At 33.8% G+C, this 17,494-nt stretch overlaps 2 protein-coding genes across 2 annotated transcripts; both read left to right on the forward strand.

The window, feature by feature from the left end:
- Positions 1-704: 704 nt before the first annotated feature.
- LOC139897898 (uncharacterized) lies at positions 705-3,918 on the forward strand. The gene is made up of 4 exons (XM_071880611.1): positions 705-858; positions 1,255-1,479; positions 1,560-2,781; positions 3,426-3,918. The coding sequence occupies exons 2-4, from the start codon at positions 1,258-1,260 to the stop codon at positions 3,437-3,439; spliced, it is 1,458 nt and encodes a 485-aa protein (XP_071736712.1). The 5' UTR covers positions 705-858; positions 1,255-1,257; the 3' UTR covers positions 3,440-3,918.
- A 2,987-nt stretch (positions 3,919-6,905) lies between these two features.
- LOC139901489 (uncharacterized mitochondrial protein AtMg00810-like) lies at positions 6,906-7,235 on the forward strand. Its single transcript, XM_071884198.1, has one exon. It carries the CDS (start codon positions 6,906-6,908, stop codon positions 7,233-7,235), a length of 330 nt encoding a protein of 109 aa, XP_071740299.1.
- The last annotated feature ends 10,259 nt before the right edge of the window (positions 7,236-17,494 follow it).

A 17,494-nucleotide genomic window follows, 5' to 3' on the forward strand; every position in this document is an offset into this window, starting at 1 on the left:
TCCAACACCACACCGAATTTGTTAGCTACCTTCTTATAGTTGTCCACAAAGGCATAACCGACCGACAAACCACGAAATTCAAGCCACACCATTATGGTAAAGTTTTTAGCCCGGTTGGCCAAAGGAACCGCCAACAAGAACTCGTCATTGCCCGGTAAAGAAGAGTCAATAAGCCTCCTAAAACTATCTTGCTTTGCGCAATGCACCACACATCAACCCCAACCCAATTCGAGAATATGATTCATAAGAACCCCATGCTTCAAGAGGCACTTCAACGACTTAGCCTGACTTAGCCTCCGAAAACAAGAACATGTTGACAAGCAAAACGCAGAGAGCAATACAATCCACCACAACTATATTAGATCGAATGTAAGCACAAAGAACAGCCGACGGCTGACCAAAATTCCGAGCAGAAGAAAAGGAGGATCGATTTTGAGCAGCTCAACCAACAAATACCGCTTTTCCTGCCACTAACTTACCATTCAGCATGTACATACATAGGATTGATAGATGTACATTCTACTGCCATTGATTTTCCCATAAGTACATAACGATCCAATATATCCAATCAAACACAACATCCTAAAATTATTTCTTTTTTATTTTTCCTTTTTCTTTTTCCCTTCTTTCACATGTATATATACGCACATTACCACATATATTCATAATTTCATTTAATTATAATTCGATCTTTTTCAACATCCTCCGTTTTTTGCATACAACAACACAAGCCCACATCTAGATTTACACATCATATTCTGAAAAACCTTATAAATATAATCGAAAGGGGCATGAACACGCCCTTACTTCTTATTGTTCATCCTCTCAGATCTTAAAGTTTAAAGATTCGTCATCTGGGTATTTTTTCAATCGCCTTAATTTTACGATTTACGTATTGGGTATCTTTTATAGTTCGATAAAGTTGTTTTCTTGATCGATTGATTTGCTTAATTTTTATAACCCTGTTTCAGAGGGACCTCAATTATTCATAGTTAGAAGGATCCGATGTTTTCTTGATTGAATCCGATAATACCCTTATTTACATTAAGTAAATTATTAATTTTTAATCTGATTGTAACATAAAACTAAGGTGTATTGCTTTTAATCTGATCTGCATTTTCACTTTTTGTACTTGGGTAATTTAGATGAATTTTTTCAATCATTCTAGAACTAATTTTGCTAAGTTTGGTAACAATTGATTGGTCTGATGTGTTGAATTTTAGATTGTTGATTGATTTTGTTTTTGGGTTACAGAAAATGCAGTCGGATCTTGGTAAACTATTTGTTGGTGGGATTTCATGGGATACAAATGAAGAACGTTTGCAAGAATATTTTAGTACTTTTGGTGAAGTTTTAGAAGCTGTGATCATGAAAGATCACACAACTGGACGCGCACGCGGTTTTGGTTTTGTTGTTTTCGCTGATCCTGTTGTTGCAGAGAGAGTTATCAAAGAGAAACACAATATTGATGGCCGAATGGTAACAATTTACAATCATACATTTATCTAATTACAAGTTTGTGATCATTAAACTTATTGATATTGATTAAATTATGTTAGGTTGAGGCAAAAAAGGCTGTTCCTAGGGATGATCAGAGCACAATAAGTAGAAACAGTAGTAGTATTCAAGGTTCACCTGGTCCTAATCGAACGAAAAAGATATTTGTAGGAGGTTTAGCTTCGACAGTAACAGAAAACGATTTTAAAAGGTACTTTGAACAATTTGGTATGATTACGGATGTTGTGGTTATGTATGATCATAATACACAAAGACCAAGAGGATTTGGATTCATTACTTTTGATTCAGAGGATGCAGTTGACCAAGTACTATTAAAAACTTTTCATGAACTGAACGGTAAAATGGTTGAAGTAAAACGAGCCGTTCCAAAAGAGCTTTCTCCTAGTCCTAACCGAACCATGCTTGGTGGTTTTCCTTATGGTTTGGGTCGAACCGGTAGCTTGTTTAGTAACTATGGTCAGGGACCACCTTACTCTCCTGGTGCGGTTGGTGGTTATGGTGTTAGCCCTGCTAGGATGGCTACTAGAAGTGGGTTCAGTCCGTTTGGTTCTGGTTATGGAATGGGGTTAAACTTTGAGCCCGGTATGAGTAGCCCGAATTATAATAGGGGTATGAATATGAATATGAACTATGGACGAGGAATGAGCCCGAACCCGTATTTTGCTGGAAATTCAAATCGGTATGCGGGTCCCATCGGTTTTGATGTTGGGAATGTTGGGAATATCGGGAATGTCGGGAATGGTGGAAACGTATCGTTTTTCAGCTCGACTCCAAGGAATTTGTGGGGTAATGGTGGGTTTAATTATGGGTCGAATTCGACCGGGTCAAGTTCGATTGGAGGTGGTGTGTTTGGGAATACGGGTCTCAATTGGAGTTCTAACCCGATTGCAAATCAAGGTGGCGGGAACTCGACTACTCAAACGGGAAATCTTAATTATGGAGGCGATAATAGTTATGGTTTAGGAGGTAGTGGGTATGGTAGAAATGGTGCTACTAGTGGAGTTGCGACATCGTATGGTGGTGCTAATGGTGGCTATGACGGGCCTTTTTCAGACTTTTATGGTGATGGTGGTGGCGGTGGCGGTGGCGGCTCGGTGTATGGTGGTGACCCAACTTGGCGGTCGGCAAATAGTGAGCAAGAGGAATCTGGGTCGTTTGGCGGGTATGGGTTAGGCGGTGGCGGTGATGGTTCTGGTGTGCAGACTATAAACTCTCCTGGTTATGTTGGTGGTTATAGTGTTGCTAAACGACAAACAAACAGAGGTATTATATATGTAAATATAAAAGAAAACCATAATCATAAACTTTAACATACTAGTCTAAATACATTAGTATAATTGTTCATTTGTTCAAAAACTCTAAAATTCTAGTTTAAATTCATGTTAAAATGTTGACCAATTTTCACTTTGATCAACAAATCCGATTTTGACCCATTTACCGACGCTGGCCGATTATTAAACGGATTTTTAAATTGGATCAATATGTTCATTAAAAGGAGTAATCGGGGTTTTTTACAACAGTGCATAGAACTAAAAAAACTGCTTCGAAAACGACGATAGAACTGTTATACTAATTAGTAATTACTAAATGCTAATTTTGTTTATACAGTCTTGCCCTGGAGTTCTATATTTCAAATAGGTTATAATTTAATGTTTTAGAACTGTTATAATTTTATGCTTTAATCTTGTATATCTGTATGTGTTTTGTTGACTCAACATTCATATTAGTCTCTTTTGATACTTGAAAAGAAGATGCTTTTGAACATGCATGATGAAAAGTACCTTTTTATTTTTCTGTGTTGGCAAACAGTTGATATATCACTCAAGCTAATGGCTTTAATGTGTTGATTAATCTATAATGAATCATATGTTTTAAAATTACTAATTTGCCCCATTTACCTTCTGCAGGTATTGCTGGTTAGTTTGGAGTTCAAATTGCTATAGCAGATGAAGGTTGGCGTTTCAGGTGAAATGTGAATTTTAGTTGAGAAAAACCTAAAAAAAAAAAAAAGATAAAAAAAACATCGGTATCTTCTTCAGAGATAAGTAGAGATAGAAGGCTTATAAGTGAGTTTTTTTTTGTTTTTTTTTTTTTTTTTTATGGATTGGTTTTGAGTTACATTTTTGGTGTTTTTGAGTGAGATGTAAAACAGTTTGCGGCTTATAGTCAGAATATGTATCATCTTGCAACCTCTGCTGAGACGAGCGATGCATAAAAAGGATAGGTGATGATTCCCGTTATAAGGTTTAGGTTTTCATGAATTTTTTCGTTTTGAAAAAAACAACGTTTCTATCTTTACTATTAGATCTTGTTTTTGTTTTTAAATTGAGGAATTGTTTTAGCTTTTTAATAAGTTACCTGAACCATCCTTGTTTCTTTGATTTGGCATGATTGATTGGTTTTTGGGTCAAGTTTTCTCATGTGTTTGGGCAGTGGTTTGACTACATATTTGATTGAATCAGATGTATGTATTTCGAGTCTTGACCAAGGTTGTAAAAGTCGCTAGGGGGGCTAGTCGGTCGGGACCTTGAGGAATCAGTCAATTCCAAGAGTAGTTGGACGTTGACCGATCTTGACTTTGATTGTATTTGACTGATTTCGGACGACTAAATCCGACTTTAACTGACTAAATTAAATTTCTGATGATCTTCTCTGAATAAATAGTCCAAGTTGGAAACTAGTCAAGAACTGGACTGAATACTTCAATATACCGACTAGTCGGGGCTAGTCGCTCTAGTCGGGGACTTTAACAAATTACAACCATTGTCTTGACTTTATTTCAGTCAATAGTGTACAATGGATACTGAATACTGATACGGTGGAATGGGAATATGAATTTTTTAAACCCACCTCTCTAGATGAGGTTAAAGTCGCCCTAGATTTGATTTGTGGGTTTGAAACCTAGTATGTAAAACCCATTTTTGAATGACAAACTCACGCATCCTGAATCATTTTACACGAATAATATAATAAACAGGACTTGAACCTATAACATCAAGGTCAGCAGACTCATCGATACTCCTACCTCGATCTCGCTAGGCCAAGGCCCTCTTCAATTAACCAATCACCTTACACGGGAACTAAACCCATTCGTTTGTTCCTGTACCTAGTGACCAAACACACCCCTACACTATTCTACAACTCATCCTAACAATATAATGTATCTAATGCACATTTGTATTGTCTTATGTTTGTATTATTCGGTTGTATTGGTTTAGTGCTAGGGCTTATTTTAATTGTTGTATTCAAGTAGATCGTAGGGTATACATTTTCAAGCAGACTATGTTTGTACTCAATTTGCTCTTCGAATCATCGTTAAAAAAATGATCTTCGAATCCATCTATTTTAATTCATGTTTTTTTTTTTTTTTTTTTTTTTATTTATTTATTTATTATGATGAACTTTTATTAAAAATAATAAAAGAAAATAAAAGAAAGAACAATACATCACAAGGACTATAAGAGTGTCTTATAGCCATCCCGCTAACAACCGACAAGGCTAAACCAACCAAACAAACAACTCAACAAACAAAAACTTAAACTATATTCCAAGCGATCTTTGGCTCCTTTACTTGCCTTGAATCCTTAAATCTGATAGACATCAGTTTAAGTCTAACGGTAGCGTACATATCTTGAAATAGACGAGAAGCATATCACGTCTTTTTGTTGAACAAACGGTTGTTTCGCTCTAGCCAAATGAAGTAGACTGAGGCACCATATACAAGAGTGTCGTGGTTGTTGTGGCTAATTCAAGTTTTTTGCCTAAAAAAAACCCCGAATTCAAAACAGAAATTATAAACAATTTGGAATAACACTTCATGATGATCTTTTTGCCATTCTATCTTGTAAATGTCAATCAACATGGTTCAAAAGGTATAAAGATCCGTAGGTCGGACCTTTTTCATACCTCTAATAATTACAAAACTTACACACGGTAGTAAAAGTGAAGACCTTTGTTTATATATAAAGCGTTAATATTTTACTATTTGGGTTGCATTGGAAGAGTAATGGTGTAGTTTTGCGTACCTAAAAGAGACCAAAGTTTCCTAACGTACTCATTTTGCTTTCCAACTTTTTCAATATTTTGCAATGGAGCGATTGTTGTTGACATAAAAAGAAGACCAAAAATAGCATAACCACATCATTCATTCATTCATTCCCATCATTATCTTTTCATATCACAAATGTAGCAATAGTTTGGTGGTACCCGATACTTTAAAACTGGGATCCGTCACGTGGAAGCTTTGACATAAAATAAGCCCAGGTTTAATCGCAACTTGCGGCAAGAATTTACAACTCTTGTGACATTGGTACGATGAATGCTCTTGTCACATGTACACCTTTTGAGATCTTTTAATATCTTGTGTAAAAGTTGTTTGCTTAACCATTGCAATCTTTTGACAGGTTCAAAGATTTTCAAAAATCAATATTATGTTTTAAATGACCTGGATTGAGAACAATAACACGATGATATATGTGAATTTTGACTCATATAAAAAATGTATCAATTTGGGTTGCGATTGATCAAACACGGGTCACATAAAACTATGTAGTTAAAAGGAAAACAAGTGAAATGGCCCAATGTAGCAATACTTGTCTCAAAATGTATTTTTAGGGTATTTTTGTTTGCCTCTTAATAGAATTGTTCAACGCTGAATGACGAACCATTCAACATTCAACGCGTTTGTTTCTGACATCGATGATGCTGAATGATTCATATATTCATTGTTGAACCATTTAGAGCTGAAATACTCTCTTAACCTTTAAGAACATAAATTTTAAGTAATATTCTCTTTAAATTATATCAATAACACTTATTAAACAACTATATTCTAGATATTATTCATATAAAGGTTAATAAGGTAATTATACATCATTAATATTACTCATTCAAAATGATTATTAAACAACTTATGTTCATTCAAAACCTTTAGATTATGAATCATTTAGCGCTTAAACCATTCAGTTTTATCAAACACACCCTTAATGTAGCAATTCGTAACTACGTTGTTTTTGTAATCAGACTTAAACATAACTGTTATATATAAACTTTATAAAAGAAGAAATATGTGTTTGTCGTTCAATTGAACCCAATTGGTAACTCTGAACTCATGCTTCCAGCTTAAGCACTTCTATCGATCAATTCTGGTTAAAGAGTTCTGGTTCCCCTTCGATTTACATTGATGATATTATTTTGGTTCCACGTCCCCGCACCTATGCAAAGAATTTGGTGACCTAATAACCAACAAATTCGAAATGAGCAAGCTTGATGATCTCAATTTCTTCTTGGAGTTACAAGTCCAACAACTACCAAATGACATTTTTATCAGTCAAACCAATTACATCAACGATATGCTAAAACATTTTAAAATGACTGATTTGAAAACAATGTCAACCCCAATGAGGACTTTGCTCAATACTGATGAAAATGGGGAACCCTTTGATATTACTCTTTATCGAAGTATGGTTGGTTCTCTCATGTATCTGACTCCCAGCAGACCAGACATTACACTTGCTGTAACTATCTGTGCTCGGTTTCAGTCAAACCCAAAGAAATCACACTCCAAAGCGGTGGTTAGAATTTTCCAATACCTTAAAGGCACACCTAACTTTGGAATCTGGTATCATCATGGATCTGATTTCAATCTTACTGCTTACAGGGATGCGGATCATGGCGGTTGTCATGTAGATAGGAAAAGCACATCCGGATCACTTTAGATGTTGGGAAGTAGATTAGTTGGTTGGTCATTAAAGAAACTAAACTGTGTTTCATTAACAACAGTTGAGTCTGAGTACATTATTGCAGCTCACTGTTGTTCACAAGTTTTCTGGATGCAAACTCAACTGTTAGATTATGGCTTTAAGGTTTCTAAAACCCCAATCTATTGTGATTCCCAATTGTCATTACCATAACTAGAAACCCGGTCCAACACTCTAAGACTAAACACATAGACATTCGTTATCACTTTATCAAGGACCATGTAGAAAAGGAAGATCTAGAGTTCTACTTTGTGCCTACTAAAGTACAATTAGCTGACATGTTTACAAAATCGTTAGATGAGGTTAGGCTAAAGTTCTCGATTCAACAAATAGGCATGGTGGAGTATAGTTCTTAATTTCCTTGATACATTTGGTGCTTTATCCCGAGATCTTGTGTTTAGGGGAGGAAATACTTTCTAGGAGAGCAACTGATCATTCAATGCTTTAGATTTTATCTTTCTAGGGAGAGCTTTCGAATCATTGATATCTCCCTCTATATGAATTTCAATTGTTATGCTAGGGGGAGGTAACTGATTAATATCTAATCTTGATTCAAGGGGGAGTTTAAAATTTTCTTTGAACAGATCAAAATGGTGATATACTTACATGTATATCACATTTTAAGGAGGAGAAAGGGAAGAAAATAAAAAGAAAATTGTTTTTTAAAAGTGAATACATAAAAATTTATGTTTTAGTTGCTAAAATTCACTTTAGCTTGTATACATCTCAGTATGCAACCCGTTCAGCAATTGGTATTAATAGAAAATTTGTACATTGTTTAAAATCAATAAGTACAAATTTCTTTTTTAAAAAATCCTACAAGTTGGAAAAGATTTAAAAAAATTCAAAAAGATTTGATTTTTCATGAATAACTGTTAATTTTAACATGTATCCGAATCTGACAGCCAAATAGTTCAGATTCAGATGTTTCCAAAACTCATGTTTTCTCAATCTTAATTTTGATGAAAAATGATAAACTAGTGATTTAATACATTCGGATTCTCCAAAATTTGTGTGAAAATTGAATTAATGGACTTAATGGACTACACATTCGGTTATAAAGCCCATTCGGTGACAGTATAGGAACAATTTTGACTTCAGATTTGAACTATAAATAGAGAGTCAAAAAGTCAAAAGTTTCACTTTTTCAAAATTCTCTTATTCAGATATATCCGAATCTGACATCAGACATACGAATCTGAGACCAACTTCAAATCAAATATTTGGTAAATCTCTTTTTAGTCAAGTTTTTCATATAAATGAATAGATCTGAATCTTTTAAAGGTTCATAAAACAGAAAATATCCATATTTACATGATCAGATAACATGAATGATTTAATTCTGAGTTATGCGAATCTGAAATAAATATACGATTTTGTATACTTAAACAAATTCGTATACATTGTTGAAGTTTATCTGAGATATATTGATAACTGATTAGTGGATATTACATGAAAACGGCCTTGTGAAAGGACCCGTTCATATATATTATAAACGATTCACAATAGTTGATTACATCGCGAGGTATTTGACCTCTATATGATACATTTTACAAACATTGCATTCGTTTTTAAAAGACAAACTTTCTTTACAACGAAAGTTGACGGCATGCACACCATTTGATAATACATCCAACTATAATTGACATAATAATAATCTTGATGAACTCAATGACTCGAATGCAACGTCTTTCAAAATATGCCATGAATGACTCCAAGTAATATCCTTAAAATGAGCTAATGCACAGCGGAAGATTTCTTTAATACCTGAGAATAAACATGCTTTAAAGTGTCAACCAAAAGGTTGGTGAGTTCGTAGGTTTATCATAACAATCATTTCAATATATTAATAGACCACAAGATTTTCGTTTATAAATATATGTATACTCGCAAGTGTATAAAAGTATTCTATAAGTTGTAGGCACCCGGTAACAAGCCTTAACGTTCATGTTTTACCCTCTGAAGTACACCAGATCAGGTGTGTTTAAAATAACCTCGAAGTACTAAAGCATCCCATAGTCAGGATGGGGTTTGTCAGGCCCATAGATCTATCTTTAGGATTCGCGCCTACCGTACATAGACAAGTAGTTTAATGTTACCAAGCTAAGGGTATATTTCTGGTTTAAACCAACATAGAATTAGTTTTAGTACTTGTGCCTATTTCGTAAAACATTTATAAAACAGCGCATGTATTCGCAGCCCAAAAATATATATAAAAAGGGAGTAATGAAACTCACCATACTGTATTTCGTAGTAAAAATACATATAACGTCATTTAACAAGTGCAAGGTTGGCCTCGGATTCACGAACCTATATTAATTATATATATTTATATGTTGGTCAATATTTGTCTAACAATTTTTGGTCAAGTCATAGTGTACCACAATCCTAATGCTCGAGACTAATATGCAAAAGTCAACAAAAGTCAACTTGACTCAAAATGACTTCTAAAATTTATACGTGTTTATTATATAACTTAACTATAGTCGTTTTATATATTTAAATATATTTATTAGATTTTATAATAATAAAAGTTATTTATTAATAAAAATTTATATTAACGTTTATATATAATAAAATATACTTTTATATATCTTAAGTAGTAAAATTTATAAAGTTCACTTAATATCGTAAAACTATAGTGGTAAGTATTATTAATGTAATTATATTACGCGTGGTGAAAAATATCTTTGTATCCCCTATTTATTTGATAAAATAATATTGATCATAATAATAATAAGTAAAAGTTGTATTATTTTGTAATAATAATTATTATTATTCTATAACAATATTTATATTTACTAAAAATGGTATTATGATAAAATGATAATACTAACATAATAGTAATAATGATATAATGATATTTTATAATAACAATGATATTTTTATTAAAATAATAACGACGATAGTAATAATAATCATTTTAACAATAATACTAAAATTCAGTTGACTATAACTTCTAATTCGTTCATCGAAACCATTCGATATCTAAATGAAAAGTTCTTAATTTTTCGCTAGCTTTCCAATGACATGCATATCATATACCCTATCTCAGTAGCATATGTATCTAATTCAGGATTCAACAAACCTATCTAAGGACAATATCGAATGTACAAGCATGCATAATCCTATATACTCGAGCACTAGTCAGAGATACACTATTGATATATAAAAGTTAAGTTATGAGTGCTCACGTATCAATATTGAGATTCAATATTGCAGGACAGTACGTAGACGCAACGGAGATGATAAACACTAGATTGACCTCACGAGCATACCCATGAACCATACCCATCACCTCCATAGCTATAACCCATAATTTCCTTAGCTTCGACTCATTCAAAAAACTATTTTGAAATCACTTGGACATCACTCCGTCGTAATATTTTATGTATACTAATAATATCTTGAAATAATACAGAGCAAATATATATATATATATATATATATATATATATATATATATATATATATATATATATATATATATATATATATATATATATATATATATATATATATATATATATATATATATATATATATATATGTAAGTCGATTGAGAGAGTTTAGAGAAATATATTTTCAAGTGTCTATGAAATAATGAAACCTATTGAATTCTATTTATAATAGATTTTTGAATTATTAAAGTGAATTATTAAAGTATGAATTATTAAAGTGAATTATTAAAGTATGAATTATTAAAGTGAATTATTAAAGTATGAATTATTAAAGTGAATTATTAAAGTATGAATTATTAAAGTGAATTATTAAAGTTAAAGTAAAGTAAAAGTAAAGTAAAGGTAAAGTTAAAGTATAGTAAAAGTATAAAAACTATGTATGTATAATACGCGTATAAATATATATAATATTAATTTAAATCGTTATATATATTTAATGAAATAAAATATAAATATCGTTATATTTATTATACTGGTTAAGTAATGAGTTGTCAAAAGTGATTCTAGATATTTATAAAAGTTATATACGTTTTAATAATAAAGTTCTTTTTAAACTGAAAATGTTTTTGTACGTTTGAAAATAGATTAATAGAATATTATGGAAACCAATTTTCCACTAGCTTTTGTCTAACTTTCGTAAATGACACTTTTTATTTTTATTTATAAATAGCTTTACAAATTATTCCGAATATCGTTAAGAGGAATAGATTTTCTCAAATCATAGTGGACCTCTCAATAGAGACTTGTAATCATAATTCAATGTTTCTGATAATTCAATCATTTAATATATATTTTTTTAATTTCGTCGATAATCATATTGAAACAAATACGTTCATATAAAGCATTATACATTTAAATACTTTGTTGACATTTTCAATTTATAACATATACACATATACATACATATTCATATATGTTCATTTAATAGTTCGTGAATAATTGGAATTTGGTCGAGGTTTAAATGAATGTATAAACATAGTTTAAAATCCTTGAGATTTAACTTAATAAACTTTGCTTATCATGTCGGAATAATATAAAGATTAAAGTTTAAATTTGGTCAGAAATTTCCGGGTCGTCACACCTTGTTTGCATGTGTAATTAAATTTTGATTAATTCTGATGTATCCGAATCTGTTAGATCTGGTATACGAATATGTTCTTTGTCAAAACATGCGAATATGTTCATAACATGATTGAATGTGAATCTAAAGTTGAATTGATTGATAAAATGAATCGATTTACATGATTAAGTGCATAAGTTTGGTTATTTCATAAGTATACGAATCTGACTTGTTTTAACTTGAATATATGAGATTCTCATATATCTGAATCTGAAGAAATGGTTAGATTGCAAGACTCTAATCATATCTTGTGTATCAAAATCTCATGTATTAGAATATGGTTCATAAATTTGAAGTGATAAGTAATGAGATATCCGAATTAGACCTAAAAAGTCAGATTCTCATTCATCCGAATCTGATTTTTTTTGTGAAAAATTGCCAAGTGCTGTTTGATTTTGGATTGTGTGTTTGATAAATCTTGAAGTATCCGAATCTTGCGTGATCATTATATGACTTGTTAGGATCCTATGGGTATGAATATCATATAAATGTATGAATATTAGAGAGGAAAAGTCAAATGGTCAACATTTCAAAATGTTAAATGGACTTCATGATTTGTGCATACTTGTGAATATTTTGGAATAACAGTTTTTATAACTTAGAAAATCCATAAAAAATTGTAAAACTAAAAATTAATAAAAAGATTTTAAGGAAGCTAAGAATAGACATTGATTATTCATAACATCTTTTAGTCTTCTATATTTATCAAGCAGCAAATGGCGAACAATTAATTTATCAACTTTGAAACAAATATCCCAGATCTGGGGTGCTTTGAATTACTCTGTCAGTGTACCTGAGGAAGATCTAAGAATTCTTAATGAATCTATTAGATTTGTTGAGGAAACTCTACCATCAGCTGCAAACCCTTAAGGAGAACCTGCTCATTTCTCTTTTCTTTTGAGAGGAATTCAGGGAAGGAGATCAATCACCAAAGCAGACTTTAGGAGGATCTTCAATCTTCTTGTTGTTAACAACTCTCTAGCATTCCCATCCAATGTTGAAATGCTCAACTCTATCTTTGATTTGGGATACAACGTAAGTACAAATATTCCTTTAAGGTTCTTTCAAAAGAAGTTCCTTTATTACAGGTGGTATGTGATCTTCTCAATCATCAACTGGTGCTTACTGATGACACCAAGGGGTACTGACATCATGACAATCCCGATGCTGAAGCTATTCTACTCATTCACAAGGGTTGAAAATGCTAATTATGCTGAGCTGATATGGGATCTGGTCCAAGCTCAAGTGGAGAAACCACAGTATAAGTATATTCCATGTGAAAGGTTTTATTGCTTATTTATAAATGATGCACCAAACTCTTGCAGGAATGCTAATATACCGGTCCCTTCTGCTCATGGACTTAGAATGGTGAGATTCTCTGAGGTGAAAATGAATACACCCAATGTTGCTGATAATAGGTTTACAGCTCCAATTCCTGAATGGTTGTTGATGATAGTTGATCATATGGATACTAGAATTGACCCATACCTTGAAGCTGTAGGTATACCTCTACCGAACCGGGTATAACAAGCTCAAGTTGAACCAGCTGCGGTTCCAGCCCAAGAGGTTAAAGAGGAACCTAGTAGCCAACCCGGACCAGTTGTACCTTCACCTAGGGCAAACCTCAAAAGACTTAGGTCAACCAGATTTTCACAACCTGTGAGGATTAGTGAGCCTAGTCCAACTAGGTTTACACCTACCTTATCAACACCTGAGGGTAGTGGAAACGACACATCAGCAATTGAATCATCTTCTGAACCAAAGAAGAAGAAGATGAGTTACAAACCTGATGAGATGATTCAGACTCCACTAATAATTCGCTTGACTAGGTCTAGGACTTCGACTCCTATCATTCTACACCAAGCTGACACTGTTGTTGTTACGGACCAAGACTTAGAGCCTTTTCCGACTCCATCACCGATCTCCGTATCACATCAAATAATAATAACAGTAATCCTTACACTAAATGAGGCGCAAGCTTCGGTAGGCAAGAGAACTAAATGCACAGATGGTAAAAAGGCCAATAAGCCCATCTACTCTAAACAGGACTTAAGAATAAATCCTACCATGAAAGATGTTTCTGCATCTTTAAAGGAAGTAAAGTCTTCCTCTGAAGTAATGTCTTCGCAGACTCAATTGATTGAGTAAACTCGATCATGGAAGTCCATAACGGCTGAAGGGGAGCCAGAAAACCTTGAAAAGGCACCCTGCGTATTGGCCGGAAATCCTCTTGACATACTTTGTCCAAGTGACGTTGTAGAGCCTCAACGTCAAACAGGGCTTGGAGGTCCGACTTATCTCGATGAGGGAGATCTGTCGCGTATCATGAAAATGAGTCAACATGACATTCCTACGGGAAATTTATCAGACTTCCGGCAGACTGATCCTTTCGACCAATCAATTGATCCATTGGACCAAACCACTTCTCATCTCATCATGATCTTGAAATTCAAGATCAGGGTGTTAAGTTTGTAACTAAAATAGATGTGTTACCTCATGATACAGCGATGATTTCAGGAGTCGGTTATAATAATATATGATATCGCATATTTTATACACGTTTTCCTTAGCGATATCGATCATAATTTAGTCCGTTCGGATACGATTTGGTGTTTATTTTGATAATATTGAGAATGTTCGAGTTTGAAGAGCTATTTGTAGAAGAGGTGCAGTTTTTGAAGCTTTTGAGGCATGTTGTTGATCGGTTGTTATTATTGGTGCACCGAGGATTAAAACGTTAAGTACTTATTGATTAATGAGGCATTGAGTTAGTTAAAGTAAGGAAAAAGAGAAAAATAAACGTGAGAATCATTTTCAGTTGTTGGTCGCGGCGCGACAAATCTAGCCGCGGCGCGGCATATACCTATTTTCACGAACAGAAGTTGGTTTAAAAAGGGTTCCAGTTCGCGTGTATTGTCGCGCGCGACAGTCTGTCGGTCCAGATTATTATGGCAGGTATTTAAGGCCCGAAAATACCCTAATTTATTTATTCTTCCATCCAGACGAATTGTAGCAGTTTTTGGGCGATTTTTGGAAAACTCCAAGATCATTCAATCACTTCAATCATTCCAGATTCAACATTCAATCCGTTCATCATCCACGATTGCTTATTTAATTAGGTTGATTTCTTTGTCATAAACAATGAATTCTTTCCTTTATTTATTTGTGATTTTGGTTTTAGCCATGATTGTTGGCTAAGCTTTTAATGTTTGTCTAGATTGAATATTTGCATGCGTTTGGGTGATACTTTAATGTTTTATTGATTAATGCATGATAATTATGAGTTTTGATTAAGAACCATTCTTGTGGGAGTTGATTATTATTACTAGGTTGATTAGTGAATCTTGTTTGAACAAAGGGAACCCTGTTTCAATTTAGTGATCTAATTTCCAATTGATTTGTCTTAACCAATTGGGTGCTTACTGGACCAAGGGGGTAAACCGGGTAACATTGATTGAACAAAATAGGGGTGAATTGTGTGGAGCGAACGCGTAACCAATTGAATCTTAATCTTATAATTAGCAAATTACTAAGTCACAAACGAAAGAGGTCTTTGGTGAAAGGGAACCCTAAGCCAATAAATCCTAGTTTGACGTGTTTGCTAAAAGAGAACTCTGAGTAAACCGACTCTGTAATTGCGTGCATTGATAAATAAAACTAGTGCTTAATAACAAATCATCCAACACTACGAATAGGAGATCTAGGCGAACATCCTTTTATCTATTGAATTCAAACTATCTTTATTTTCCGTTGAGTCTGCAATTTGATTTATTTAAACTTAAAAACCCAAAAATATTGTCTTTTACTTTTAATCAATCTTCGATTTGGCTAATCGTTAAATAGCCACAAACAAACTATCTCGTACTTTCGATTTTCATAGATTAACTTAGTTTATTTTATTAGTTACAATCTTAATTCTCACGTTTAAACTGTCCTTGGAACGATTTCGGAATTACCAATTTTATACTATTACACGATCGGGTACACTGCCCGTTAGTGTGTAGTAATCTTTTAACCGGCATTTTCCATTATAAATTATAGACACGATTTTACACATCAAGTTTTTGGCGCCGCTGTCGGGGACAGTTGTGTCGAAAATTAAGATTGTTAATTAATTGTTTTTAGTTTAGTTAGTTATAGTTTATTATTTCTTTTCGTTATTCTCAGTTGAATCGGTGCGTTTAATCAGTTGTTAGTTGTGATTTCGCAGATAACAGGTAGTGCATGCCACATACGCGTTCTTCTAATTCTCCGATTCTTCAACCATTTGCAGAACCCGAAAGAGAGTTATTCAGAGCTTTAAGTCAAGAGCAACAGTCTACAGTGGATTCATCTTTTTCTTCAAGTGCTAATATAATTAATTTGGGAAGTAGTTCTGAGACTGTGGTGCCCGATACACCACCTGAAATCAGAGAAGAAGAAGAATCTTACATTTCATTAGATCTTTTCGAGATTGAAGATATGGCTGACCAAGAACAACCCCCTCGTCCTCAAACTATGGCAGAAAAGTTGAAGGCCACACGAGGGGGCCAAGGCAACCCGATTACTCAACCGAACATTACTCAGCCTTTTCAAATTACAGGGCCGATCCTGAGTTTGATTTCTTCTGACTGCCAATTTCATGGCAAGGATAGTGAGGATGCTAACGAGCATCTTCGTGTTTTCAATGATGTTTGCAATTTGTTTAAGTTGCATGAGGTTGCCGATACGTCGATCAAGACAAGGCTTTTTCCTTGTACTCTTAAGGGAGAAGGAAAGAAATGGTTAGATTAGCAACCAGAGGGTACGATTACCTCTTGGGAGATTTTGATGGATAAGTTTTTATCGAAGTTTTTCCCCGCGTCTCGAGCTGCTAGACTTCAACCAGAAATTTCTCAATTCAGACAAAAGAGCAGCGAGACACTATTTGATGATTAGGACCGTTATTCTAATATGCTACGCTTGTGTCTGCAATACTGGTTGAATGATTTACAAAAGGTCCAGATTTTCTACAAAGGTTGTGACATCCCAACTCATCAGACTATTGATCAAGCAGCAGGTGGTACGTTAATGGATAAGACCGAAGAAGAGGCACTAGAGATAATTGAAAATCAAGCTGCCTACTCTCACGAATGGCATCAAGATCATGAGTCATTCCATTCAGCTTCAGTTAAGAGAACCGAAACCCATGGTGCATATGACGATTTTGGGTCTATAAGTGCTAAGTTGGATTCTTTTGGTAGGAATTTGGAGAAGATAAATAAGGATATTCATGGTATGAAGGTTGGTTGTGAGTATTGTGGGTGATTACATCTGGCAAAAGATTGTAATGCAGGTTTGACTATGAATCAGAAGGAAGAGATCGCTTATATTACTCAACAGAACAATAATCAGTTTCAGGGACGTGCGCAGTTTAATAGGAATTTCAACAATCCCTATAATCCTCAAGGTACTCAAGGTTCGAGGTTCCAGCCAGGTTCTAGTGGAGGATATCAACAGCAAGCTCCCGGGTATTTTCAGAAACCCCAAGCGGAAGAGAAAAAGTCCAATCTTGAAGCTATGATTGAGAAGCTTGTGATTTCTCAAACTCAGCTTGTTACTACTGTTACTCAGAACAATGAGAAGAATGATCAAATGTTTTGAAATCAACAAGCAGC

The sequence above is a fragment of the Rutidosis leptorrhynchoides genome, chromosome 3, assembly GCF_046630445.1.
Source record: "Rutidosis leptorrhynchoides isolate AG116_Rl617_1_P2 chromosome 3, CSIRO_AGI_Rlap_v1, whole genome shotgun sequence".
In the NCBI taxonomy this organism is placed as follows: domain Eukaryota; kingdom Viridiplantae; phylum Streptophyta; class Magnoliopsida; order Asterales; family Asteraceae; genus Rutidosis; species Rutidosis leptorrhynchoides.